The 12,874-nt window shown below is 35.3% G+C and overlaps 1 protein-coding gene across 4 annotated transcripts in view; it reads right to left on the minus strand.

The window, feature by feature from the left end:
• The window catches only part of LOC101253443 (protein SRA1), a 42,090-nt gene extending 29,641 nt beyond the window's left edge, over window positions 1–12,449 (minus strand). Inside the window, exons 1-12 of one of the 4 annotated variants that reach the window (XM_004250294.4) lie at window positions 12,218–12,449; window positions 12,058–12,130; window positions 11,678–11,742; window positions 11,518–11,595; window positions 7,574–7,693; window positions 7,410–7,480; window positions 6,386–6,478; window positions 5,223–5,292; window positions 5,063–5,127; window positions 1,870–2,065; window positions 1,567–1,718; window positions 680–773 (exon numbers count right to left, since the gene is read on the minus strand). In XM_004250294.4, the coding sequence (XP_004250342.1) occupies window positions 680–773; window positions 1,567–1,718; window positions 1,870–2,065; window positions 5,063–5,127; window positions 5,223–5,292; window positions 6,386–6,478; window positions 7,410–7,480; window positions 7,574–7,693; window positions 11,518–11,595; window positions 11,678–11,742; window positions 12,058–12,130; window positions 12,218–12,271 (1,131 nt within the window). In that variant the 5' untranslated portion in view covers window positions 12,272–12,449. Of the gene's footprint in view, window positions 1–679; window positions 774–1,566; window positions 1,719–1,869; window positions 2,066–5,025; window positions 5,128–5,222; window positions 5,293–6,385; window positions 6,479–7,409; window positions 7,481–7,573; window positions 7,702–11,517; window positions 11,596–11,677; window positions 11,743–12,057; window positions 12,131–12,217 lie in introns of all 4 variants that reach the window. The other 3 variants (XM_010314492.3, XM_026028272.2, XM_069291675.1) reach the window with 3 other exon arrangements.
• Window positions 12,450–12,874: the final 425 nt, after the last annotated feature.

The raw sequence follows: 12,874 nt of genomic DNA on the forward strand, positions 1-12,874 counted from the left end.
TTGAGATTTTAATTGTGAACCTATTTTGTAGCATCAAAAGTCAGACATGTAATATATAATTATTGAACTCTTCTTAGTTACTCCCTCCGAACCAGTTTGTTAGTCTTACTTTCCTTTTCAGTCCATTTCAAAAAGAATGTCTCTTTCCTTTTTTGGCAACTTCTTAATTCCAACTTTCCACATGGCATGTTGACTACAAGATTAAAGGACATTTTGGCATATTCTATATTCTTTAGTTTAGGACCATAAGATTCAAAAGCCTTCCGTACTTTCTTAAATACCGTGCTAAGTCAAATCTAGACAAACAAATTGAAATGGAGGGAGTGCATTATATATAATAGTTTTAGTTTCTAACTCGAAATAGTTAAAACAAATGATAGTGAAGTTTTGACATGCTAATTGCTAGAATGTCAGTAGCCACTTAAACTTTTGGGTGTAACAATTACACAAAACTATCAACTCAGTCTCAAATATAATAATATATTTTTTTGATAACTATGAGAATTCAATTAATCAAAAAAGAAAAGCAGTTATCCTAAGAGGTTATCATCTATAAACTACAAACTAATTTACACGTAACTATCAACAAAGTTCGTCCAGTCTCTCATAATATTGTTAATCAGTCTAGATCAAAATATTGCTAATCCATATGTGTGTGACTTGTGAGAGAGAGAGTAACCTGACTCATGGCTGAAGCAAAACGAACAGTGAAGTCATCATGCTCAGCACGGATCGCCCCAATATGGTTGACAATCAGATATTGCCTCTGATAAGTAAATGGCGTTAAGAAATTACTTGAAAGAATCCCTTGAAAATTTTCTAGTGGATAGTACAAGAAGTTTATCAGACAAAACAGAAGAAACACCAGGAAAGTATATTGAGATATAACTTATAAGCTAAAAATACAAACTAAACTCCTACATATAACATGTACTTTTCAAAAAGCATTTAAACTCAGAATAAAACTGACTGTGAACTGCCTAATATTTTACAAAAAAATTATAATACTTGTATCTCTAGTAAAAACATTTTTAAAATGGCTTACTGTATTTATGTACTAAAGAAGAAACAATACACTCATTCGAAGGCCAAATATGTTTCATGGATTCAAACTACTACTACTCAGAGAGAAAGAGAAGGGGGGGAGGGCAGGCTTCAAGAAATGAGTACAAGGTGAAACCACTTTAAACTAGAATAATATTTTTCTTGGCTGTGGAACTTTAAAAAGTGATAAAGTTCATAGAGAAAAGTATATGAGACTGTTGGTGAAGAAGAGAGGGAAAAGTTGAAATAAAAAAAAGGAACTGGACATTGCAAGCTTTCTTTAACTATTTCCTACAAAAAAGAATAGATTTTCGGCTGATAAGATTCAACTGGAATATGAAAAGAAAACACGCAGGCGCTAAAGTTCTATTCTGTTTCAAGAGAATCTGTTTACAAGTTATTAGCAGTAATAAGAAGTAAATTTCGGAAAACAAAATCTGACACGCATGAACCCAAAAAAAAATTTGTACAACATGAGAAGCAACAAAGGAAGATTAAAGGTCAGAAACAGAGAAAGGATATTCTTGTGCCTCACGCAGTGGCAGCTCATGAGGTGCTGGAAGAGTGAGAAGCCGAGTTTGTGCAGAAAATTTAGGGAAGTATGTCGATAACTCTTTTAAAATCGCAGCAGGAGACAGGTGAAGATCTGGGAAAGCAGGTACCACAGGATCATTCTGCATAAAGAAAAAGATAATAAGGACATTTTCCAGTGTCTCAAAAGTACAGTATTAAAGTTCATATCATAATAAGAAACAGAACATGAAAAAAAAGATTACTGCACTCAAACGTCCAGTTCAAAATTTGCACAAGAACAAATGAACATACCTTAAATATGTTCATAAGTCTGTTGATTTTCACCCTTTTGTACAATGATTCACTATCTTTCTCTGATGATGCCGCTAGGACAACAAGGACAGGCAAAACACGAAGAAGTGTGTGCCTCTCCGGAAATAAAAGTGCAAAATTCAACTCCAAAGACTCGACTATGAAAACAATTAGAACTTGAAGAATGTCTTCAACACTATAAAAAGTCAAGGAGCTCAAGGAAAAGTAATGCACAGAAAATGAACATACCAATTTCACATACATGAAAACATTACCACCAAAGTAAATGACATTTCGACAAAAACAATATTGCAAAGAGCAAAATTAGTGGTCAGACAACAGAAATCCTAAAAGAGATGAACATTTTCTGGCTTCATCAACAGTGTCAGTTTTCCATCATTTGTGCTATACTCAATCAAGTGGCTTAGTATAAAAAGGTACTTCAGACACGTGAAATACAATGCTAAAAGAACGGACCAATGATATCAAGGTTGGAAAGTTGATTACCTTTCTAATATAAGATCCTCTCAAACAGATTCTATTCAGTTCCAATTGTTTGAGCCAATCTAGCAGGACATACAAGTTGGCTACATCACAAATCCAAGTTGGCTACATCACAAACTGGTTACTGATCGCACTTTTATAGCTATCAGATCTCTTAGCATTTTCTTTATCAAGTAAATGTATTTTCATACATAAACATGGCCAAAACTGACTGTATACAAGGGGTATACCAAAAGGTAAAGAATCTTAAAAAAAACATGATTCTCTACAAACTCCACCTAATCTTCTATACAACAAGGAACGCTACGGGTGCACCAAAGAATATAAGGGGCCGGAGACTACTCAACTCAGTAAAAACTTTGACTCCACCCCTCCATGTTTTCCTTCAGCACCTTCTTCCAAAGGGTTTGATCCTCCTGTGAGTACCTCCATTAGCCATTTCATAAGCATACTTTCATTCTGGGTCGTGAGGTCTTTGATTCCCAGGCCACCATGGGACTTTGGTTGTGTTATTGCTTTCCATTTTACCAAATGGAATTTGTGAGTTTTATTGCCTTCTTCACGAAAATTCCTTTTTAACTTTTTTTTTTGATTGTGGTGTCCAGATGCTTGTGCGCACCTCAACTAATTCCATGGGATATCTGTCACCTCCCACCAACAACAGGTACTAGATAACTCTATTCATCAAAGTTAGAACAAAAAATTCCTTTTAACTGAATCTATCAGTTTCAACACAAGCATGGGGATAAGACATAGGGACAGAATATAGGTGGGTAGACTATCTATCAGTTTCAACACCTTAACTTAGTCTATAAACCCATCAACTTGTAGCCACATGTTCCCAAATTTCAACTTTGAAGTATGAGGAGTTTATTTCTCAATACCTTCAAGCATTATGGGTTTATGATCTGAGAACGTCTGTTTAACCTTCCAGAAGGTGTTGCTCCATTCATTAGCAATTAGAATTTTGTCTATTCTTGATAAAGTGTGTTTTCACCCCTAGACTAGATAAAGGCTGCACCTTCTAAAGGCATGTCTATAGGGCACAGATCTTCAATTGTTTCTGAGAAGCCTCTCATTGTCTTTGATCTTCTGGTGCAGCTTAAACATGCACTCTCATATCTGCAAACATTATAATCACCCCCTATCACCCACTGATAATTCCATGGTCCTATAATTACGGCAAGCTCATCCCAAAGTTTTGCTCTTTGAGGATTTGTATGAAGGCCATAAACCCCTGTGCAACACCACCTAAAATACTCTTGGACACTTTCGAGCATATAACAAATTGTGTAGGATCCGTGTTGCTCTCCTATACAGCTCCAACTTCTCTTGTTCGATAGTGTTATCTCCCCACCACTACTGCCACTAGATTGTAATTCAGCCCAGCCAATCCATCCAGTTCCAAACACCTGTTGTGAAAAGCTAGATGTCCATTCCTCAATATTGGTATCTTGAGGGCATGCAATATCTCCCACTTGAGATAAGCTAGATGTCCATTCCTCATTTGGTTTCTTGAAGGCATACTGGCAGAGTATATCAGTTTTCAACTTGCGGATTAAAAATTTCAATGTTTTGTTTTATTGCTTTCATCTAACCCCACACATACCACTTGAGCATCTGTAGCTTCATTTAGAATGGGATTTGAAAAACCTACCCCTTCCAGTGCTATCACCCCATCTTTCAGAGTTTCACTTCATCATAATTGACCAAGAATTTTAATTTCTCCAACTCTATATCCTTATTTGATCTCTTTTTCTTTCTTTGTTTGCATGCTGATTTTTTTGTTGTAGTTGCAGCTGCCACCTTTGCTCCATATGCTGGATAATGTTCAGAATTCATGCTCAAACAGTGACATGTTGACACCAGAAAAATTACAATCCTTAACGGTTACAATTTTGGTCCACCTCAAAGTCACTATCACATGGGTTGTGATTGTGTGAGAGTTCGAACCTACTTTTTTTTTTAATGACCGTGGTGTCCGCGCCAGCTTTCGCACGCCTCGACTAATTGCACGGGATACCTGCCACCTCCCACCAGCAACAAGTACCAAGTAATTCTGCCAGAGGACAAATGGGAACAATCACCTAGTGTTTTCCGTCTCCACTTAGTTTTGAACCAAAACCTCAAGGTTCACAACCACTTCATTGCAACACCCTTGGGTGCAAGAGTTCGAACTTACTTGGTTCCATGGGTGAGAGAACTACTAGAGTGAGAGGAGAAGTCATAGTTAGGTTGATAAACCAGTGGTCTCTCTGCTTCTGGAATAACACTTCTGAGTAGTGTTTGCAACACAATTTCAAGATCGGACTCACAATCTGCATCAGAATGGTCATCATATTTAGTCTTGGCTGAGAGAATTGCTGGAGAGGCACTGATGTTGTGCAGGGAATTAATTTCATCAGATAGCAGGTCAGGTCTAGCATCAAATACAAGAATGGTTAATCAGTTGGCGCAAGCATCTAAATTTAAAAAGGCCCGCCTTTCTCCGATAGGTTTTAGTTTTTTTACTTCATTTGAGCTTTATTCTTTGGATTAGCCACCAATAACATAAGATTTATCATGACAGATCTTAGGGTCATGAGCATCCAGTCATAAATACATAACATTCATATGCAACAGAATTCAATCAGTGCAGCAACATTGATTCACCATTCCTCTGGGTAGAGAATCAACATTTGAAGGATACTTGTTGACACGGAACATCTCAACATGCAAGTTCAACAAAATAGCCCACCTCGTGCTCAAGAAGATCTGCAAGTACGTTACAATTCATGTTCAGCACATACAAATACGTGCAAGTTAACATTATTCAAAAACCTAAACATACACGAGAAGTAGATATATACCTGTAAATCATCCAACTCCTCTCTCATTGAATCTGTATCTTGCCACTGCACACTAACTTGTGTGAATGTCCTGGCATATTGAATATGACAAACAAATGAAACACTTTCAAATAGGAAGAAGTTCTATTAAATGGATGGTTACGTTGAACTTCCTGGTGTTATGAGAAGTACAAAATAGTGGGGAAATGGAGAACCACCATGTAACAGATTTCTTTAAGCTGCTTCATTCAATCGATCAACTAAGCTTAATCCCTAACTAGTCTAGTGGACTATGAGAATCCTCCGCATTTATTATGCTCTATTCAGGCTCATCTCATTCCAAATTTAGGCTACTTCATTATAAACATAAAATTTATGATTGATGCTTCATGAGATACTCAATTGTTTCTCTAGTGCAAGCACCCAGAAAAAACAAACAATTAAATAGGATTTTGTGGGACCTGTGGCTTTTACCATTTCTTCTTGGCCATCGTTCTCTCCTTTGCACCGTGAAGGGCCCACCAAGATTTGGCCCATTCATCCAGGCAGACTGGTAGTTCAAAGGTCAAAACCAGGATCTTGCCTTTTCCACACCCTTAGATGCTCTGGGTAAGGGGTGTTGGGGTTACCTCTAAGATTTGGTGGTTACACAATTTTTTAGGGGGGCACAACAGCTCCTATCTTTTCAAGAACTCTTTCAAATTGAAAAATCAGAACAAAAATTTGGAGCAAAGAGTGACCACACTCAGTATACACTGAGCAAGAATATACAACTCCTTAAAAGATATTACCCCAGAAATATGCTACTAAGAGTGTTTCAATAAAATATGCAAATAAGAAATTCTTGATTGCAATCAACTTAAGGAAGACCTTCTCATGAATTAACACCAAACATGAGGTTGTCGTGAAAATGAAAGAACTTGTATCATCAGTTACATTGATTTTCTTTTAAAATGATCACTTTGTTCAAATACTTCCCTTGTTTCTTTGGGTTTTAAAAAAAACTAGCAACTTAATAATTCCCTTGTATTTTGATTGACAAACACTAATAAAACTGATAAAAGCATTACTACTTGTAAGTAATCAATTTATAACATGTTAAGCCATTGTGCAACCAATTGTCCCTAAATGGCAAGGATGGAAAAGTTGAGCACTCATGAAATACAAAAAACTATGACACACACCTTTTGTACCAAGAGAAGTCATTAGGTATACTAGCTTTTGCATTTTTAAGATGATCAAGCTGGATCAGAACATCAAGTAATTTCAGCATGGACCTGCAATGAATTCATTTGAAATGTATGCCCTAATGATCAGTGAGAAGTTAGTGATTCAAGCGCATTATGGAAAATTAAGAAAATACACCAAGCATAAGCTCAATAAAACAGAAAAGATAAACTAAATGAACTAGTAAAGGTGAAAGTTCATTTTCACAATTAAACTTCAGCTGTTCTCAACTGTATGCTTCTTCTTCTTATTTGGGAAAATAATCACGTAATAATCAGAAATCAGGTGGTGTGGCATATTTGAAAGAAGTATTCATCAAATGATTTGGATCTGTGCAAATAAATGGTCTCTTATTGCATCACAAAGATTAATCAAACAATACTGCACGAACATCATCTCCAAAAGAGCAATCACATACTGGCTTTTTAGGTCAAATCTATGTAGAGAGGAATTTGACTGACTTGCCTAATTTTAAGATCATATTTTCAGCAACCGGACCAAGTACTACGTTCCATAAATCTCGACTTATCCAAATTTGTATCAACACCTATCTAAATTTTTGAAAATAAGTTCTTCTATGTAAATAGCAGTTTCCAATTGTGCTAAAGAAGAGACTCTAACAGAAAATTGGCATGTTTCCAAAGATCTTTTTTTCAGATTTGGTAAACCGTAAACCCTAACCCCCACGCAAAAAACTGCTGTACCCAGGATAGTGATTTTTTTTCCACTTCGCTATATTGGTGACTCAAACCCCAAACCTCATTATTGGAGGTGGAGGGCCACTCTCCCTCCTGTCAACATTTTCCAAGATTATACAGACCCTAAAAAATGCAATAACTATCAAGGATGTAAATACATAATAGTAACATGTAATCTTTACCCAGTAATAAATCATCACAATACAGAATAAAGAGAAAAGACTAATCTATTTTGGAAGTATAAGAGAACAGACTAATGAAAAGATAAAACACGTATACAGACCAAAGATGAGTTACTGTGGGACCATTAATACGACGCTCAGGTCTGGAAAAACGTTGCATGTCAGCTGCCAGCTGCATTGAGACAGATCGAGCAGAAAAGCTTGAGTGAGAAGAAATTTCCATCATTAGTATAGATTATAGATAAACAGAAAAGCCAGTTCAAACCTTAGATGCTGCGGATGCTTGCCATCTCTGAATTTCACGTAGACGGCTCATTTCCAAATCCAAAACTTGGTAAGTTTCAAGATACAGGTCGGCCTGACTTTGCTTCATAGAATCTGGAAGCTGCAATACTATGTCTTTAACTATTACAAGTTTTTAAATGAAAAAGTAGGACAGTGGCAAAAACATGGTGCAAACATCAAATAAATATGTACAAGGAAAAAAGATTAACAAATTCAATCTGCCATCAATATGTCTAAATAATTGAACAACGAACTTTATCTCTCAAAAAGATAAGCTTCAGCACGAATTCTCTTCCTGGGGCTTCATATACCCATTTAACTACACAATGAACATCCAAACAAAGTACAAAGAAAATGAAAAACTAGATAAAATACATTTTTTTTATAACCGAGAAAATCCCGAGGACCAACTAGCACACGGTTCAAAATCTGATGCATACTGAGCTCACCCTTCTCCACTTAAAAACCTGGTGTTTTCCTCATACCTGAACTCAAACTCTTGAGGTGCGCCTCATTGACAGTTTGACACATCAAGAGATGTGCTCCTTACCACTGAACAAAAGCCCGGGAGTAGATGAAATACTAAATATAACGCGACAATAATATAGCTCAATAGTTTTAAAAGAGAAAAAAAAACAAGAAGGTTCATGAGCCTTAAAGCAGTGAAATGGATGCTACGATGTGAAGTGCACAAGTTACAGAAAATTAAAACATACCAACATATATGAATTTCTTACAAAATACAAATTACGATTAAAATAACAAAATTTAGCATCCAATATACAATAATTTGATACTAATCTAACTCTTTAAAGTTTAAATTCAAGGAACTGATTGATCCTTGTTGGGATAACTTTGCACATCATGTTTGAAGCGCACACTTTTCTTAATGGGTACTGTTAGATGCAAACACCTCTATAAAGCGCATGTCTTCACCCATGAAGCAATAATCCCTTCTTTTGCATCGTTTGAGTGACAACACAACGACTTTTACTAGCTAGCTTATCATCACATAGAAGAAGTGATTACATATACATGTACACTTGAACCAATTTAATAAACCCTAACACATTCAAGAAACGATATTAAATATGGAATTTTATGAATTTGAAAGGAATTGTATATTTGTTACCTTTCTAGTTAAGGTATGAAGTCATCAAAGAATAAAGCAGCTACGGTTGGATTGTTTAATAAATGGATTGCATTGTTCACTGAAGTCTACAAGTCAAGGGACACCTGCCTAGATCTCCTTATATGTGGACCTGAGGTAACACGATGGGAGCACTTTGGTTTAAAGCGAAGCTACCTTTATGAGCTTTATGCTACATGTGTTGATTAGTAGAGAATTCGTCAGTCCTTCATCATTTTATTAAGTTTAGAGACCTCAGTGAACCTTTTTTGTAAAGGTCAATTATATTAATAGACTACCAAGATGATATAAGAAATACAAGAAACACAAAAACTCTAACCATAAAAGTATCAAGAGACCCATTCTAAAAAACTTAAGAAGTCCATGTACTGATCCAGATTATCTAGCATATTCTTACCACACCAATAATATAAATACTGCAAAGTATTCTAAATTTTAGAAATGTGCATACTTTTTCTTCAAAGCAAGCCTTGTTCCTTTCCAGACATAAAGTCCAGAAAATGCGTATTAGAGTTGTTCCAAATCTGCTTCAAGTTTTTAGTCATCCTTTCACTTTGACAGCATTCCAGTAAACTCCTGATCTTCAGAGGCGTTACCAATGAAATACCAGTCACATTAAGAAGCAGCTCCTAACATTCTCAGGATACTCTACAGTGCAATTGTTGAAGTGCGTAACCATCACATCTAAAAATTTAAGCTGTTAGAGACAGCACACTTTTATTATTTAATTATATTCTCAACATGCCCCTCACATGAGGGCCTGATATTTTTACATGAACCAAGCACGTGAAAATCTTTTTGATATGGGTGACGATGAGATTGAATCTCATCACCTCTGCCTACTTTGATACTATGTTGAAGTGTGAGACCATCTCATCTAATAGCTTAAAGTTTAAGCTGTTAGAAAGAGTACACTTTTATTATTTAATTATATTCTCAGCAGCAATAAAAAATGTTCCACTGATTCCTGATTCTCTTCAGGTATTTAGCATTTACTACTAAAACAAAACCTTGTTCTGTAAATTATTCTGAGTTAGACAAGCATCCCAAGTGACAATCCATCCACAACAAGCTACCTTGACATAGCTTTAGTTTTCCATATAGTGTCAAGTAGAGACCCCCTGACCTGCAAACTTTAGCAGCAGTTTGTAGCAATTTTTGACATACAAAATTCTGTCCTTGCTATTCACCCAGAACAAACAATAATTGAGATTGACTCCAGTTGATAAGTTAGACAAAAAAACTCCAGCTCCCAGTCATTTAGATTCCTCTAGAATTCTAATTGTCAGCCTGAGGTTGTGTGAAAATCAGCTACATAGCTTCCTTAAGCACAAAGCATCTAAATAGGATTGGAAATCTGCTTCTCCAACGCCCCCTTCCCGGCTCATCTATGTGGAACTTTGCCTCCAACCATCCATCTTTAGATAAATATCATCTATAAGCCTTTTCAAATTTCTTTACTGCCCCTAATGTATCTCCACGACCATTTAAATAGTAAGCTTTTGATATGAAATTTCACATTCCTCACTCCCAAGCTGAAAGCCACTTGACCGTAATGATGCAAAGGGAAGAGGCTGAAAGACACTTTACTGTGACCTTCTTTCTTATCATTTTTTAGCACTAGCCACCTTAATAAATGGATCTTCCTTTTATCAGCATTATCATACCATCAAAACTAATGTATAATAGAATTCTTCTTATATAATGTTGTAGACACAGAAAACAGAGACATCGTATATGTTAGCATTCCATCAAGCACACTACTAATTAGGAAAAGTCTTCTCCAAGAGACAGAAAAGGACTGAAAGAACTTACATTAGGTCGTGACTTGAGGGTGAGGGGAAGGAGCGGTAAAGAAGTAAGGAGGTCGACTAGTTCTTAGCTTGATTGAACTCAGCATAGTTAGAGATTAGAGGAGATAGCCTTTCTTTCTATTGCTTGAGTGGAATCTCTGTACATCTAAAAAAAATTCTGAAACAAATTATTTGTTTATCTATCAGTTACTCATGGACAAATATTTTTGTCTTTTTTCTTCATCCCTAATGAAAAATAAACTGTTGGAAACTTGTTCATTTCACACCCCAGGATATCAGCTAATTCTTCAAATGCAACATTCTGCACTAATGCTAAATATACTGCTTGCAATGCTGGACTTTTTCTGCCTCACAAAAAAGTAAAGTATCATTTGCATATAGAAAGTGTAAGTACCATCTCTTCCTCTCCATTCTTGCCAATGCATAGGCCCTTAAACCATCCCAAACTCTCTGCCTTTTTGAATGTTAAGCTTGGATTACCCTGCCTGAAACCCCTTCCAGACTTGAAGAAACCTTTAGGATCACCATCTATCAATATGAAAAATCTGACTGGGGAAATGCAGAATCTGACCCACTCTGTCCACTTATCACCAAAAATTTGTTAGCCTAACACATCTAGCAAACAAGACCAACTAACATGGTCATATGCTTTGGGCGCAGTTTTGAGGAAATTATACTAGTTAATTAACAAGGTTATGCTCTTTTTTCTAGCTAAACTTTAAAGCTTGAATTGAGATTGCTCATTGTTTCTGCTCTCACAAAGCTTCCACCAATATATAGATATACAAAAAGAATATTGTGAAATAAACTACAAACCACCACCACATATTGTAATCATTTTCACCAACGCAAACAAAAATAAAAAGCATAGAAGCAAAGTAAAAGATACTGATAATGTAAAACCCTATCTCATTAAGAAATCAAAAAAGTTTCAGTTAAAAGCTGAAATTCTTTACTAACCTGAGGAAGTGCTTTAACACAACTTCTATATGTGTAGAGCACGGAACCCATTTCCTTCCCCTCTTGTATAAGTGTGTTCTGCAAACAATTTCAGCATTACGTCAAAGAAAAGGAATGCAATTTCAGCAGCAGAATACTGATACAATTTCTTAACACATACCAGCTGGTTAATAGCTTTAGTATCTTCTGATAAGGACAACCTATATGCAGCCACATCACTGTACTCTGCCAAATTCATTTTGAAACGTTAAAAAAAAAAGAACACTTTTCAAGTAGTTAAGATAATACTTGAGGCAGTTTGATTCCATGGATGGGCTATACTTCCAGAAAGGAAGACCTTCACAAGGAATCGCTAGAAATTCCAGAAATAATAATAATACTGTTGAATACAATGTTATTCATCAAAAATAAATATTGAAGGCAAATTCATTTAGGCTTGCAAACAGAAGATCAAGCAAATTATTGAATTACTAACTAAAATTACCAAATGGGAGAAAAAAAATACTTTGTTAGAACTGAAAACCTAAAAGGCAGTGTTACCGATTGGACTAATAGTTGCACCTCCTTCAGCTGAAACCCAAAACCCTGGGCCTTGTACTTCAGGTTGATCATCCTGAATTTATAACAACAAATGAAGAAATTCACCAATTAGGAAAACATGCTTACTGAAAACAATTGAATTTTCAAAGCAGACTGTTACCTCTAGAGAAAATGTGGATAGTGCAGCTATGGCTTCTTCAATCGGAACCGCCATTTGAGGTGAGAAACAAGTATTTTTCTTGTATCTTGTGGAAGGTACTCCACAAATTTACCAGCTCTCCCTCTCTCCCTCTCTGCTTTGGATCTGGCAGGAGAATTACGTCTACTAAAGAAGTAGAAACGATAGTATCTCGTGCTTTCACTTTTACTAGACCTTATTTTAAAATTATCTCATATCACAAAATTTATAAAATAAGTATTTAAAATTAATTTTGTTATTAAAATTAAAACACTATATTATCTAACATATAAAATTAAGTTGTAATTAATATCAATAATTTAACATCTTATCATCTTTAATTTAATTTTATAATTTAACATTTTACCTCCGGAAAGTGTTACTATTAGATATTTTTTTAAAATTAAATGAACATCAACATGATATATTTAGTTTTCTAATAAATAAATAGTCTTTATTTTTACTAACAAATATTTATAACAATTAACTTTACAGAGACATAAACAACAAAATTAAACACATGTATTTGAAAATAATAAATAATATCATAAGCATAAAGTTGTGATTGTAAAAAATATATCGGGATCTATAACAATAAAATGAAAAAAAAAGTGAAAAATTGAAACCACTAAATACACA

This window comes from Solanum lycopersicum, chromosome 11, assembly GCF_036512215.1.
Source record: "Solanum lycopersicum chromosome 11, SLM_r2.1".
Taxonomy (NCBI): Eukaryota; Viridiplantae; Streptophyta; class Magnoliopsida; order Solanales; family Solanaceae; genus Solanum; species Solanum lycopersicum.